This window comes from Vanellus vanellus, assembly GCF_965231255.1.
Source record: "Vanellus vanellus genome assembly, chromosome: 5".
NCBI classification, from domain to species: domain Eukaryota; kingdom Metazoa; phylum Chordata; class Aves; order Charadriiformes; family Charadriidae; genus Vanellus; species Vanellus vanellus.
Window position 1 is genome coordinate 24310769 of NC_138910.1, and position 16745 is coordinate 24327513.

Sequence of the window (16745 nt, forward strand, 5' to 3'; positions counted from 1 at the left end):
CTCAGTTATAATGGTATACCTCCCGATATCCAATAACTGGGAAAATCACATGCATAAGCAAAATGTACCTCATTGTTCACAGGGGAAAAGCTTTCCTGAAGATCAAAGTGATAGTGGCACTTATGTGTATGTATTCACTCGTGATGAAATCTATTCTGGAGAGGAGGCGAAGACCATGGTCTTAAGTGGGTCATGGCAGGCATCGTGCTAATTCTTTTTAGAGAGGAGGAGGAGGGCTGGAAGTAACTGGTATCCCACTGCTTTAGTGTCAGCTTTTCCTAGAGCTGAATTATTGTTTATTTGGTCTGTTCTCAATATGGGAAATCAAACTGTGCTCTGTTGATTGTACCATTGAAATTTATTGTTAGAGTTGAAAGGCTGCTAAAAAAGCTTATCTTTTTTAGCAAAATCACTCTACAAAAATGTTTGCCGGTGCTGTGAGACTAAGGAGAGATTAGTTATGCTCAGTGAGGAAACTAAAATAGAAAAAGAAAAAGAAGAAAGGTGATTCAGTCAGAGACACTGGTTTTGCTCCAGCTCCCAATTTTGAATCAATATAAGTCTATTTGCCTACACCCACTTAGGATAACATTTTAGCTGGCAGCATGCAAGTATGAGTAGAGCTAGACCACAGTAGTGCTTTCAAGCATAGTACAGGGTATAAATTATTTGTGTTTTCACTTCTTTTACAGGGGCATTTTCTTGTCTGTATGTTCTTTAATTCTGAAAGGAACAGACAGGTGCACCATTCCAGCTAAGTAACATTACTGCTTGCTGCGGATTCAGTGTTTATATTGTGCTGTCCCTTGGCACACCATTTTTTTTAGTCATTAAAGCATATGGATCCTGAAATATTAAAAAAATCACATACTTCTTTTTTATAGGGAAGCAAAGGACATGCTCCCCTGTCCTGGATCGGGACAGCAGCCCTGTGTGTTGGACCAAGGCCCCTGTTTCCCTCTCTTCTTCACAGGGATGGAAATGGACATTCTCAGAGCTACAGCTTGTGAGAAGGAGGCAGGACAAAGTCCAAAAGAAGACTTGAAATAGAGTAGCACCTCCGAAAGTGCACTTGGTATAGTGCAAGTGTGCGAGCATGTGTGCAGGTGCGCATCTTTAAAGGACTGCTGTAAATATTTACAAAGTATAAACTCCTCTTTTGCTCTCCCCTTGGCTCCTCTTTTGTGAACATCCTTTAGCATGTTTCTCTATGAATGTTTTATGAACCTCCTTTACCAACATCCCAGCAAAATAGTTTGTGTTCTACTGTAGTAGTGGGTGCTGATTTTGCCACAGCTCCTGATATGGTTAAGTGTTCCCACGCAGGGAAGAACAGACTTCAGAATTGCTTCAATTTCCTAGCATGTGCCAGACATAATTAGAATATATATATTGAACTCTAACCATGTTGATGTTGATAAATATTTTACAATTATCTGACACTTGTTGCAAGTATACGTGATGTTTTACTTCTGATTGCAGTCTGCAGTGAAGCTGCATCCTCTAAGTCCTGTAAAAATAGAAGAACCGTTCATTGACTTTCCCTGTGATGTTAATGAAAGAGCAATTAATATAAATAAGCAGTAAAAATACAGAAAAATTACCAGTGCCTGTGGTGAGTCAGTTAATAAGAAAGAAAAAATACATTAAATAATTGCAGTATTTGAAAGGTAAAAATGGCATAAGAAAAATTACGCAGTAGAATATTAAACTTGTGCCCTGAGACATTAAAGCACATAGCTTACCATGTGTTATTTACTTCTTCTGACCCTTTGACTTATGTACTCCCATAAATGTATGGGCATGTTTAGTGCTCTAGTCATTTTAAACCTTTCTGAATGAAATTAAAATGCAGTTTTCTAAAATTTTGTCAGTGAAATGAGTGCCCCAGTAACCTTGGTAGCATGCGAAATCTCTGCAGGGGTTTTGGGCAGGAAGATCATTTGGAAAGTGTGAGTTAATAGATACGTTTTCCCATTATATTTTGTTAGTATAAAGTATGTTAGCATTTGGTAGAGAAATGCTTGTAAATGAGAAACTTAAATATCTCAGATAATTTTGATTTCTAATTAGTATTTTAAAATCTTTTGTTAGATTAACTGAAAGTGCAGGTTGAAAGGATGCTGGACTTCACTGTGAGTGAAAGAATGTCACTATTTTAACATTAATCATTGCGGTATAATTCGGAATAGTATTATTCATGACAATCCAGAATCAGGATTTTGGTATCTGGGAAGAAAAGTTGAAGATGTAACTGCAGTCATTCTGTGCTTACTTCACATTCAGCCATCGCTTATTGGGACACAGTTTAAACATATATTGTTAACATCTGATCAGTGAGAAGTAGGCACACAAATTGTCATATCCTGTTTCTGCTGGGGATTCTTCTTTTCGCGTAGGTTAAAGGCCGAAATTGTCTCAGTTTATTGCCCATTGTGCCTTTACTTTTTTCTTGGTTTCTTCCCTTCAACAAATGTTACTTTTTGGTCTTTTTGCTATTTGCATATTTTTGTAATGTTCACATTTTGTTATGAAAAAAATCAGTGAAACGTTTCCCATTTTTAATTATTGTTTATCACAAGTAATTATCACAAAGTATTGTGTCCCAAATACACTATATTTGATAGAGTGGAAACTTGTCATTTCCTCATATGTAAAATGAGGCTACTACAGAATTTATTGTTTTACCTCATGTCTCTATAGTCAGTCTAGGCTGTAAACTTCCAGGTCCCCCTACCATAATGGGACTGAGGGTTTCATCTTGGGCTACAGTAACTTCTGAAAATAAAAGGAGTGATACTGGGGGTTCATTCCAGTAATCTTCCTCAAAAATGGAAGACTGGAATTGTTAATAAACACAAAGTGACATTTTTCTTTTTCTCCAACCATCTCCAAAGAAGAACAAGGAGAAATATCCTTCTTCAGTCTCCACAGTTAATCCTCTTCTCTGTTGTTCCAAGTGTCATTTCTGTTCTGCTCCCCTACAGCAACCGTCTCTGTGGTGGGATCGTGATCATTCCTGTGCTCTTTAGAGAATTCACTGTCTTTTTACTTTTTAGTATGAACATGAAAGGTTCGCAAGTCTTTATGCTAGCAGTAGTCAGAAATCAGAAGTATATATTGGGAAGTTATGTTTGACCACCCTGAAAATGGTTTGGAAGTCAGTTGTTTGTGAATTCATACTGGGTTTGATATTTTCAATCACTGAGCATTTTCCTTGACACCGTGGCACCTATCATGCCCAGCCTTCCCAGGGTACAGAGCAGGAGAAAATGGATTATGCCCTCAACAATAAAAGGCGAGTCATTCGACTGGTTCTGCAGTGGGCTGCTTTATATGGAGATTTACTACAAGAAGATGAAGCAGCAATGGCCTTTTTGGAGGTATAAAGGAATTGTTGTGCCATTGTACTGAAAAGTACCTACCAAGCAAGATAAGCTGAAAGCCTGTTCCCGGCCTGTAGAATTCTGTTATGAACTAAGAGAGAAGTGGGTCATTTCAAAGTGCAAACTCGTAACTCTGTTTTCTCAGTTTTAGCTGCAGACAGTGTACGCACTACAACAGTGCTTGAACCATTGGCAGCCTCCGGACCTCTGCGCATATCTGCCGGAGTTGCAGACCCCTTTCAAAGCGCTGTGTGGGTAGATGGCTTTAAAGCAATAGATGAATTTGCTGGTTTTAGTATTTTCCTTCTGAATAGTTCAGAAGCTCTACAGATTGAATTGAGGGGCTGTTTATGCCTGCCTGAGGCGTGCCAGGAAGGAGCTGGAGGGTTCTCGCTCTACAAAACCAAAAGTCCTTTCCATTTGAACGAAAGCTCTACTGCAGCTATTGGAACTTAAGATCTTTGTCTTCAGAACACTTCTGATCCCTTAAAATAACTTAATTCCTCAAACATTGGCTGTAAGGTCTTTGTGGTTGGTGCCATATCCTTGTATTTCTAAGAAAAGGTGCCATTATTATTACATGTTGTGTTTATGGAAAACAATCCCATATGTTACTGGCTGAATGGAAGTTCTTGCCCCAAAGAGCTTGAAACTGAATCTAAGATAAGAGTTAGCAGAGGGGAATAGAGAGGGGCCTTAAGTATGACAGACATATAGCAAGCCCACATGGGAAATCTTTTCATAATAGGCAAGCTCTGGAGACAAAAGTAATGTCTTTCATTAGTCCAGAAGTTAAAGTTAAAGAAAATTACTAGTTGCAAGCACATAGATCCTTCTTTGGCTCTGTTTTATGTAGGTGTGGCAGGAGGAGGTTTGAGTAGGGTTTAAGGGAGGGTAATACTGTAGTGAACTGGAGTAGCTGAGAGTTGATAACCAAGTAGCAAACGAACCACTAAGGACTAACAACAGCAGTGATTAAAAACCAAACTATTATGCCAGATTACTTGTGAATTTTATAGTCATTGTCCTCGATAATCTGAAAATGCAGTTTTCACACAAGCAGTCAGCAGTTACACAGTGAGCTAAGGAGCCTCATCAGGCTTCCCTTCTGCATGTGTAACTCCTGCTTTAAATCAGCTGGAGATAAACAAGTAGAAGTAATAGAGGGTTGGGCCCAGCATGTGTTCTTCTATGCAGATTATCATTCTTTATCATCGTTAAGCTATCAGATGTCATCTCATAATCCTCTATCCAGAGTACTGCTCATTTACCCCTATAGTTATTTAAAGACTATTCTGTATCATTTACAGGAATTTTATGTATCTGTATCAGATGATACTAGAATGATTGCAGCACTAAAGGAGCAACTTCCAGAGCTAGAGAAAATTGTAAAGCAAGTGTAAGCACAGTTTTTGCTTCTTTCCTCCCCTCACCCTTTTTCTTAGTAAATAGATGAAGAAAATTTATTGCTTATATCTATTAAGAATACATTCTATGAATGGCCCTTTGTCATACAAGACTGAAGGTTTGCATGCAAGCTTGTTTGGATGAATGTCTATGGCCCTCTCTTTCCACATCATGCTTGCAAACACCAAACTCTCATTAAAAGGTAAACAGAAGCAATAAGAAATTATGTACACACCATTGAAACCAAATTGGATGCTTATTTCATGCTTACGTGGACTTTATATAGTATTTTCCCTGCCTTGGTCGTAGACTAACTGTGGTATCATATAGTCGTCTTTTCATATATGCAAACACGAATATGTCAATAACGTAGTTTGACAAGCGGACATATTCTATAGGTGATTTTGTACACAAAGTCTTCCAGGTAATATTTAATTATATATTCTATGCTTTACCTTTTTGTAGTTCTGAAGAACCTAAAGCACCACAAAAGAAGGTAACATGATTTATTTGTCCATTTTTTAAAGTAAAAGCTTTAGCACAGCAAATCCATAAGCATCTTCTCTTTGGTAATCATGGATATATTAAAACAACACATTGAGAAATAGCTTTTAACATTATGTGTCAAATTTTGCATTACTACTCTTTCTCGTGCCTTAGATAAGAGACCTATTGTAGTTCATGTCTACCCCATAATGTTTCTTTTTGCATTAATGTGAACCTTGATGATTCATTTTCAGCACAAAGTTCTTCTGCAGCTGTTCAACACAAGCGATGACAGAGCACAGAAACGCCAGCCTATCAGGGGCAGCGATGAAGGTGAGTTCCTTCTCTGCAAAGTTTTCTTGAGCCATTGAGATTTACTGTAAATTTGTCTCTCTCAAAAAAAAATGGTCTTAAAATAAACAAAACTACCTACCTACAGTTTTGAAGCTTGGCCTAAAGCAAACTCTGTTTGCTTTTGCTAGCCCAACATTCTCCATCATTCATTTGAAGTGCCCCTGGTCTTTTCCCTCAATTACTTGTGCTATCAAACACTGTGCTTCCTCAGAGGAAGATGGAAAAACCTTTAAATAAGGAGTGAACAAAACAGGTAAGAACCAGTACAGACAGTGTCCATGCAGGTAATGGCGGTGCAAAAAATAGTGGGTGCTGAAGGTCATGTTTGAGCCTCTGTTACCCCTACGTAGCTTGAGCTAACATGTACAGCTGTTCCTTTGCAAGATAGGAGTGGTGCAGATAATCATGCCATGGATTTCTGCCCTGTGGCACACAGCCTAGAAAAGAAAATCTGCTGATTTGCCCTATTGCTATTGTTTGATTCTCTGAAGAGATGAAGGTAAAAAAAGCAGTGTATCAGAATATCGTTTTCAGTTGTATTGGCTTTTCACAATGTCCTTTACTTCAGGCAGGCTGAACCACTGCTATGCGAACAAAATCCTGAGCTCTGCTGATGAGATCTGTTCATTGTAAACAACAAACAGCCCCTTAAAACTCATAAATCTGAGGATTTCTTTGCAACTGCTAGGGCCAGTCTCTCAATGGTTGTTTTGCTGCATCTTTATCACAGAAAATAGCTTCTGCTTCAACGTGTTTCATATTAAAGGATAGCTCTTGCTGGCGAACAACAGTAAAAGTAAGGGAATTAAATGCAAGGTCATATAGCTGAGAAAGCTGGTGGCATAAATCAAACCAACGGAAGAGCCAGTTCAAAAGCTGAAAGTAACAGCATATGAACAGCAGACATTCTGCCAGGCATGCAGCTTCTGTTGTCCATATCAGTGTTTTTTCTAGGTCTACAAAGAGTGAAACAGTTGCTGCTGCCAGGGAAGTACTACTTGTGTCTGTGTGGACAGGCAGTAACTGCCCCTTCCGTATGGCTGCACCTTTCTCATTCGTAGGGCAGGCAGCGCAATGAACACTGAAAATCCGTGGACAGCTGTAACCTCAGGGGCTGCTTGGCTTGGCTTGACAGCTGAGCTGAAGGAGTATTTTGCTAACTTCTGTCTTAAATCCATGTCACTTTATGCTGCCTAGCTTTTTGCAGGCTAATGTACTATCATATTGATTTCTAGGCAGCCAGAGGCCTGGGTTCATGTATTACTCTGGGAGCCAATTTGTACCGTACACTCAAGTGTGTTCTTATTATTAGGGTATTTTTCTTTATTATCTACAACATTCTTGATTCAGCAATTATATACTTGCTTGTAAAAAATGGTTTGATTTAAGTTCTGATTGTAACCAAAGCTATTTTCAAACCTATTTTGTAAATATGAAATGTTATTTTCCTGTAATTAAGAGAGTTTGCAGCCAGTTTTCCTGACTGGTGTAAAGAAGTGTTGATTTGAAATATTATAATGTCTGGAACGTAACAAAGTGCCAGATTAAATTGGCATCCATAAATAATGTGGCAATACTGAAACACTAGTACTTCAGGGTTTACTAAAAGCTCTGGGAAATCAGAGATTTCTGTACTAAAAATTGTAGAATATCTGAGGAATGGGGAGCTTTCAAAACTGTAGTGGTTTATTGTTGCTTTATTTGCTTCACTTGTGAGGAGTGGTTACTGAAGTGAAAATAATTTGTACAGTAAAGTCTCTGTGGTTGTTACACACGGCATACACAGCGCAATCTTTTTTTTTCTTTAGTTCTGTTTAAGGTGTACTGCATAGACCAAACCTATACGACTATCCGGGTGCCAGTGTCTTCCTCTGTGAAGGAAGTGATCAGCGCAGTAGCAGATAAGCTGGGTTCTGGAGAAGGCCTCATCATAGTAAAGATGAGTTCAGGAGGAGGTACTGTATTTGCATCATCTTAAGCGCATCTCATGGTGAAGCAGAATGTCAGGAGGGACTGAAAGATTAATTCAGTCAAGCCTTTTATATCCACGTGCATGTTCAGCTGGTACACAGGTTCTGTCTTAGATCCAAGTCCTTTCCCTACTGCAGGCACAGACCGGAGCACAAATGGGAGACGGGAAAAATGGGGAAGCTTGTGTATCTGCATGTTACAGAGCAGAGCTGCCCCATTTCCTTCACTGTAAGACTTGTAAGAGTTTTTTAACAACAGACATAGGAGGTAAGCATGGATAATGCCAAGCTAGACAAATGAATCAGCAACAGCGGAAAACACTGCAGTGCAGACGTTCCAGTAGTGGTCGCTACCATTCTGGCTGCTCTGTCCATGCAAACCACTACTGAGCAACTTATTGCCAAGCCCACTGACCCAGTGCTGGCCAAGGGTCAGGAGTCAGCCCCCTGCTATAGGCTGTGGAAATGGGAGAGTAACTGCAAGGTGAATTCGACTGGAGAACTGGTGTTGCTGAAGTGCTCTGGTTGAGTACGACTGTGTGGACACACACAGAGCTAATGAGAGCTGTGTTGGAAGGCATTTTTGCAAACACTGATGCCTGCCAAAACCAGCTCACTTCCTGAGAACTGACACCAGGCGGGTGTACTTTTTGCAGTTGCAGCAAATTTTTATTGTCAGATTTGCTGACAGCCAGCGCATGCTGGAAGAGACTGTTTTGTTAAGTTACTTCATTATCTTTTCTTTACCTGTGATGTGATGTTCTTTTAGAACTGCTGTAATGAGATTTGAATACAGTTGCATTTCAGCACCTCCTTGTGCAGTTACTGTCTTCCAAGGCAATTTCTATTAAGAACAGCTCTCAAAATGTTTACAGCTCAAAGAAGAATGAATGGAGTCCCTAATTATGGCTGAATTTTTGCAGGTAGTTTCTAGAGGTGGCAGCACAGGCTTCTTGACCTCTCTGTTCAGTTTGGGGCTGGGATTCCAGTTCGGTATGCCAGATCTGTAGGAGGCTTGTTTGGGCTGAGCTTGTTGTCACATTTCTTCAATAGAGAGGACCTTGTCATCATCTGTTGTGTATCCTGGACATCGGTTTACTGTGCAAAATCTGTTCCCAGGAGGGTGATCTGTGCAGCTGTTGGATCAGTCGTGCTGTAAATTCTACATGTACATAATAAACAACCTTCTGTTTCATGTTTACAGAAAAGGTTGTGCTCAAACCTCATGATGTTTCAGTGTTTACAACTCTCAGTGTTAATGGACGGCTGTTTGCTTGCCCACGTGATCAGTTCGATTCATTGGTATGTATGTATGCGGTTCTCAGAAAGTTCAGTTCTTCAGTTTATTTGAACACTTGGCTTTTTTTGCATTATCAATGCTTTAGGTAAGAACTAGTGGAAACATTCACAACAAAGGGCTTGTCTCAGTGCTATGGGATGAGCCCTGAAATTAAAACAAGGTAATGTTATAGATTCCAAAACTAGAGCAGAAATCCATCCGATCTACATGACAGTTTTTGATCCCAGTATTCTCTTTGTCACACTGAGCATATAGGAAGAGCTGAATATCGTCACTAAGACGTGCAGTAATTCCTGATTGCAGAACTATTTCCTCAAGGCCACGGGGATATATTGTTGAAAATAGATGTTACCAATTAAAGCATTCTGGAGACTTGAGTCCAACAGTAAATTCCCTAAAATTTTTTCTTTCTTAGCCGCACAAAATACTGTGTCAAAATCTCAGATGATTCTAAGTAGAATCACAGAGAATATTCCTGGTAGAAAGTCTGTTTTTTCTTAAGTAGAATTGTTCATAAGTACTTACAGTAATTCTAACGATCTCCATGGGGTCTGCTTTTATAGAGTTTGATTTGACTGTACTTTTTGTTCCTTTTATTTCATTAAAAACAAACGTCATTGCCAAGTCATGTCAGCATGAACTCTATTACTCCTAGCCTTGTTTCAGCCTCCTGTATGCTTTTAACAAGCCACTTAGTATGTATGCCTGATTTCTTTTATAGATATGGTAAAACCTATGCTTTGCTGCTGCTTTCAATTTAGTAACCAGGGAATGCACATCCAGCGTACTGTAGTTCCATGCAGAGATACCTCTTGTTCAGTTTATTAAATTCTGGTGTTCCCTTAAGGTTAATTAATCCAGCCAAGTAGATACCCTCATGGGGCATGCTACTCTAAAGCAGGGGTGTTGCGTCAGTACAACTACGCTGGGTACTTTTATATGGCTCTGCATCGTCTGTGCAGACATACCTTTGGCAGCAAATTGTCGTGACTTTCTGTGCCTTTTCCCCTGGGCTATTTACCATGGATCGAGTACTCAAAATGCTACGGGGAGCTCTAAAATACCGGGCAGCAATGTGCTAGTTTTCATCAAGTGGACTGACTTCAGTAGGAATTAGGGAGGAACACTCGGCGCCTTTAAAAAGGCTCTCAGCACTGCATAACAGAATACATCCCCTTACCAGCTGCATTTTTTCAAAGAGGTGTAAACAAATTGAAAAACGTTACAACCTTACCTCCCTCCCAGTTTAATCCTTTCACGTTCCAATTTCTGGCTGCTGCCTGTGCATGTACAAGTGTTCACATTACACTGGGCAATTCCCATGTGAAAATTGTTCTGGGTTAGATGAATTTTCAAATATGCAATGACTTTACATCTAAGTGCTTCTTTCCTAGCCTTGGAAAATATGTGTTTGTTATAGTAACAGCTATGTTGTGTTTGTCTCCAAATAGGGGAAAAAAGCCCTCTTTCAGTCTGTGGGCAATTCTCTTTCCACAGATTTCTACAAATTAGTTTTTTCTACACAAAGCTGCTGTACTTTTAGTTCATACTCTGTCTTAAACTAAAGAAATTTTGTGTTTGTGCAAATCCCAGTTCAGAGCAATCTGCAGGCTGTTATAAGATTGATGGCTGTCCTGATTTTTTTAGATAATAATTTGCTTATATATACTATTTTTTAAAATTGTAGTTCGAGCTTTTAAGGTAGTAATGCCTGTGGTTTAGATGAATTATTTTTAATTAGTTTGTGCTATGATGATATTTGAAATGTAAGTTTTCCCTAGAGTACAAAGTAAGAACTCGTACAGAAATAAAGCTCCTACATACTGTGTGTTACCGAGAAAGTGACTTGATGTACTAATCCAGTCAGTCCTTTTAAAATTGGTAATATAATGTTCTTATACGAAAGGGGATTCGTTTAGTAAGCTTATTTTTGATATTGTAGTGTGTAAATATGGTCTGTTGATTTTGCAGACTCTATTGAGTTTGTAACTCAGAAAGGAGCCTGTTGACAATTCCCTGCTGTGTAATTATCTAACAAAGACCCTATGAGAAATTGAGAAAGAAACTTGTAAGTGAACTCTACTGCCCTCTCCTGGAAACAAAACAATTAAAACGTGGGTTCACAGGAAACTTTACTGATGTAACTTATTTGAGTTTGCAAGAGGGTTGGTTGGTAAATACTACAATAAAGCCACCTACATGTTTTGAAAGTATAAGGCATTCTTAATTTTATAGGCAAAATGCGAAAATAAAGTTAAACTTCTCCTGAACATGTGCTGCTTATTGAATTAGTTATGCTTTTACTATGCCTCAGCTATTGTCTACTGGATTTGCAACCTGAATCTTAGCAGCGTTGATTCAAAAACTTTGACCCTAATATATACGACTACTTCAAATCTGCCTTGATCTCAAGCCCTGTTTTAAACCTCTCTTTAATATAAGATTTACTTGTGTGCAAAACTCATTTATTGGGTGGTGTGGAAGTGTCTTTCAACAGTGTCTTTTCAACTTGAATGATTTAAAGTTTTCTTTCTCATAAGACTATGTGCATATAATTTTAATTAGCATAGTCAGGAGTTTTGCTATCACAAGTAGTACATTCCTGTTCTGTCAAAGAGAAAGTATGGGGCTTATTTTATAAATGTTCAGAAGATCTTGCAATCACTGCAGATTTCTGTAGTATGGCAGTGTAATAATTCTCATCATTCGAATCAGTAATTTGCAAAAGTATTTGGCTTGTGCTTTGTGGCCTAGTTATTTGCGTAAGTGAAAAAGGAAACCGATAACAAAAGCTTTGTGGAAAGACCTATGCTCCTAAACAAACAGACATGCTTTAGTTAGCATAACATGTATTGAAGTATTTATTTCTGGCTTCGAATTTTAGAACAATGCTAAAAATAACACACTGAGAACAGTCTGGTTTATTTCCTTACAGTGCCTCTGAAAAGCTTCCAGAATTTTCCTGACTATCCTGTGCATAGTGGATACGATTTTGCACAGGACTTCTCATTTCCTAATGCCAGTCTGTGATTAAAAGCAAATTTCAGTTTTACTATTAGAAATATGCTTAGGAAAGTGGTCACACTGAAAAAAAAATCAGAAATATTATGGAAGAAAAGCACCAATCATGCAATTTAGTATTTCTAACATATTTTTATACCATTTTTCCATTTGTAGGCACCATTACCAGAACAAGAAGGACCATCTACTGGTACAGTGGGAACATTCGAACTGATGAGCTCCAAAGACTTAGCACATCAGATGACGATTTATGACTGGGAGCTTTTCAACTGTGTGCATGAGGTATGAGGATCCATCTATTCAGCAGATTAGAATCTATTATAAAATGTTTACTTGTACATTTAAGGGTTGTGCATTATCTGCAAAACTTTCTCTAACCTCGATTTTGAAAAATACTACAATAAAGCCACCTACATGTTTTGAAAGTATAAGGCATTCTTAATTTTATAGGCAAAATGCGAAAATAAAGTTAAACTTCTCCTGAACATGTGCTGCTTATTGAATTAGTTATGCTTTTACTATGCCTCAGCTATTGTCTACTGGATTTGCAACCTGAATCCTTGCCATGTGTACAGCAATAAACGTAAACTGCAGAGCAAGTTTCAGGCTAGATACTTACCTGGTCATTCTTAGCCTTTTTCCTCTGTCCAAAAGATGAGATTTCTAAAAAAAAATCCCCAACTGTTTTCTTTTTCCAAGCTGGAATTGATCTACCACACTTTTGGAAGGCACAATTTTAAAAAGACCACAGCAAATTTGGACTTGTTTTTAAGAAGATTTAATGAAATTCAGTTCTGGGTGGTCACTGAGATTTGTCTTTGCTCTCAACTCAGCAAGCGTGTTCAGCTGTTAAAGAAGTATATTAAGATAGCAGCCCAGTAAGTATACAATCATCTGTGAGCTGGAAATGAGGTTCGGTATGGTCAATTTGTTGTTATTTTTCTTTTTTATTTTCAGACAGCCACACACAGTAGAGGTTAAAATGTTCTCTATTTCGCAATTCTGTCCATTTCGTTATAGGGCTGTATAGAACCTTGTTAATATATATTCTTCTTTCCTGTCCTACTCGCCGTTGTTCCTTGATCTGTGATCTCTTAGGGCTGTGTTTTCACATCAAATTTGTGAGTAAATATATTTCAGTTCATTAGGAGAACCCTTCATTTAGCCTTACATGCATTAGGAAATATTAATATGCAGATTGGTACATATTAACAAAACTGAGCCTTAATTTTCCTGAGAACAGAATTATTTCTGGTGCTGTTCAGGAAAACTGTTCTCAGAATTGCCACAAGTGGGAAAACCGAGAGGTGAGAGCAAAGAGATGTAGTATGGAGATAACGAGGCTCATGTTACCTTCAGTCTGCTCGGGATATTTTTCTAATACTTTTGTTTGAAATGCAACAATGTTAATGTCCTTTTTTGTTACTAACTGCTGGGTCTGAGGTTGGATAGCAGGCAATTCTTGCCGTCTTCTATTCTTTCATTCGTATTAAAACTTAAACTCTTTGGAGCCTTCAAGCCAAAGATGTTGGCCTTGACTCCTTATCACTGAAGTCAAGGGCAAGGGTGTGACTGACTTCAGAGGGAGCAGGGGCATGCTCCAGCCCTGCAATGATAAAGTTTTTTATCACTGTTACCCTCTTCCTTCCTTTCCAGTTGGTGGTGTATTTATTACATCCATCGCTGTCTGAACAGTTTGCAGAGGTATGTAGTGAGGAAGTGCCTGTTTAAGTGTTTGCCTACGACTTTGGGCATTGCGACTAGAGGCCTTTAGGCTGTCTTCCTGAACAAAGGAGTTATTACCTGCAGTTGAACCATGCGTTTTTAACTTTTGCATCGTTAAACGTAGTTGTGTGAAAGAAGAGATCACTACTACTGCTGTGATGCCGCCCTCCTCCCAATTAATAGTTCCACGTAGCTGAAATCAGTGTTCACACGGAAGCTCTGCATCAGCGTGCCTCCCTCCTCTGGGAAAAGCCCCCCTCTGCAAGTACCCTCTTCCTTCCGGGAACTGCTTCGGGCCCTCCGGTCGGATTACGGTTGGTCGAAGCTGAAGATTCTCAAAATCTAGTGGTAGGCATGCAGCATCAGGTTTATACTCAGAACAGAGGACAGAATTTACCTCCTTAGTTTCTAAAAATAGGAATGCCGCTTATTCCATTATCTCATTCGAGAGAGCACGAGTGGGAAGCAAGCCGCCAGCCTGGCGGGCTGTGTCCAGGAGAGGGCAGTGGCACCCACGCACAGACGCGTCGGGGTCTTTTCTAAACTCAGAGGCGTGAAATGGGAAAATGTTGAAATGTGGTAAATTAAGATATAATAGTAATTTCCATAAACACTTGAAATCAAGTATCCTAAAAATTACAGATAAATATCTCCTTAATAAACTGCCCTAGCCTGTGGGTTCCTCAGTGTCATGGGTTTAATCCTATGCTATTTGCAACGGCCTGACAACCTCCTGTTTACTTCCATGTTTCTGGTATCACTACAACGCTAAAAATAAATAGCTAAAAGCGGTCTGCTCTGCTGAGTCCTCTTTGTCTCCTAAAAGCGGACAAATCTGAAGCACAAGATTTTCCTCCGTACAAACCGAGCGGGCAGGTTTAATTGCAGCCGCTGGAAAGGCGCTGGGAAGTTTTGCCAGGCTGCTGCCCTCTGCGCAGTGCTGCCATGGTAACAGGTGCTACAGCATGCGGTAAAACAAACACAAAGTGCACCGAAGTTAGAGGGGAGAAAAAGCCAAGAAATTGGATCAAAACACGCGGGCCCAGGCCTTGAAGCAATATCTTTGAGGAAGTTTTGCTTGTGAAGATCCTTGAGACCTAATGAGAACTTTACCCTACCTAGAAGTACTAGACTCATTAGAAAAGTGTTCCGGGAGAACAGCTCAGTGCTGCACTATTAATCTTCAGCATGACTGGTGGTAACAAGATGCCTTGCACGTACCGGTTTTCAAAAAGATAACCGTCACCGAGAACCCTGTTTCAATTCTGTGACGGGGGGCTCAGATGATATTGCAGAAGGCGCATCATTTTGTGTCTGCCACCCCGCGCACCCTGTGATGTGTGCTCCCTGTCTGTGCGGGCAAGCGCGAGGCCAAGTGCCGGCTCCAAGTGCTGTGCATGCGTGCTTTCAGTTCCAGGAGCTGTTGTTGCCTTTGCGTCTGCTGGGAAAGGATGTAGAGGTTACCAGGTTCATCTCTTTTCTCCAGCCGTTGTAGGATTAAACTTTCAAACAAAGTGGAGAAGCGAACTATATTTCCTACAGGGAGTTCTTCCCACATTAATTGTATTAGAAAGGCCTTCTACTTGCACATACTCTTATGGATATCCACAAACCCAGTTTCTGCATATTTCCTCTTTGCAGATATACCCACAGGCTGTTTAGAGGCTTTCTTGTATATCACTGTAATCAGATGGTTTCATTCAGTTTTTGAAAATCGTGCTTTCCATACACATGCATATGTTATAAGCCCTAGGAGCCTGTGAGAAATTTTTGAAGGGTGTGTGTTTACAAGGAAAATGCCAAGATGAAGTAAGTACCAAAGAGATTTTAACCACCTGTGTGTTTTTGTTAGAGACAAGAGTGTGTGCCTATGTGTGTGTTCACAGTTCGTACTAATAGGGAGATTTTTCCAATACAGTTTGTTTTGGGAGGCAGAGTGACCTCTGCTCTGAGCACACTGTGGTGCTTTAGAGGATCCACTTTCTGACATTTTACAGGCAGCATATATGCAGTGGAGCCACGCAACACTGTTTATCCTTCCTTACAGTGGTCCTCTATCTGGAACTGAGCTATTTAGCATAGAGCCTGTAGAATTTACGGAATATTTGGTGTAGAATGTCATACATCTAGATGTATTTTAACAGGGCCTTTGTCAAATTACGTTGCTTAATAGGGTATTTGGCAAAACACTTCCCTTTTGAAATGAAAGATAGATTCAAATTACATATTGCAGATACATTTGCAGCTGCCTACTATGTTCGAGCACTACTGCTGTGTTGTACTAATTATTTTTACCATGCCGCAATTTATTCTCAGTGTCACAGGCACAGATATCCCTTTCTGGATTTAGTTGTGCCTGGGGAAGAAGTTATCCCTGACAGCCTATCCTGGATGCTTTTCATCCTTATCTCCCCTCAGATCCACTAACGAGGCACTCCCTGACCTGCTCTAGTCAGAATAAGTGTGTGTGTGGGGGGGGCTTTAGGATTTCAGTTTATCTTTGCTAAGCTTGCACGCTGTACCTAATCTGATGTGGGAGAATTTGTACGAGCAGCTCTGCCAGAAGATCTGAGGGGGCAGCAGTCTCCAACAGACAGACCATCAGATGGGAGAGATTGTTTTTTCACGTGCTCAGTGTTCACACAGTGCAGACACAAGTGAGACCCGGATCTAAAGGACTTGCCCACTCAATACATACAGTCTGGTGAAATGCAGGGACAGAAAGAACAGAATAACAATAGGGTGATGTGGCAATTATGGAGTTGGACAGTAGGATGTGATGATTGTACTAATTTCATCTGGAGCTGAGGATGTGTTAGAGGAGCTAAGAGCTTCAGCGATGAATAAAAAAGTCTGAGAATCATAGCTTAAACCTCGCAAAAGTTTTCTTGGTAAACAGCAAAATAAGCAGAGACTGAGGTTCTGAAATCAGATGTTGGCAAATCTGTTGTGAAAAATAGCAAATTATTTGCAGGAACCTAGTGAGACACAGATTTATGAGATCTAGGCTTTGTTCTCTCTCTTCCCTTCCCATTGAGTCAGTGAACCACCTAATGCCGTCCCGGCTGAGCAGTTGTGTGGGCTGTTCGTGTCAGA

The 16745-nt window shown here is 39.8% G+C and overlaps 1 protein-coding gene across 4 annotated transcripts in view; it reads left to right on the forward strand.

The window, feature by feature from the left end:
* The window catches only part of RAPGEF4 (Rap guanine nucleotide exchange factor 4), a gene marked incomplete at both ends in the record, with an annotated part of 155879 nt that overhangs the window by 124682 nt on the left and 14452 nt on the right, over positions 1-16745 (forward strand). For all 4 annotated transcript variants that reach the window (XM_082483726.1, XM_082483724.1, XM_082483725.1 and 1 more), the window contains 8 exons: positions 3246-3383; positions 4697-4785; positions 5259-5289; positions 5534-5612; positions 7442-7588; positions 8808-8905; positions 12081-12206; positions 12624-12802. In XM_082483726.1, coding sequence (XP_082339852.1) covers positions 3246-3383; positions 4697-4785; positions 5259-5289; positions 5534-5612; positions 7442-7588; positions 8808-8905; positions 12081-12206; positions 12624-12802 — 887 coding nt within the window. The remainder of the gene's footprint in view (positions 1-3245; positions 3384-4696; positions 4786-5258; positions 5290-5533; positions 5613-7441; positions 7589-8807; positions 8906-12080; positions 12207-12623; positions 12803-16745) is intronic.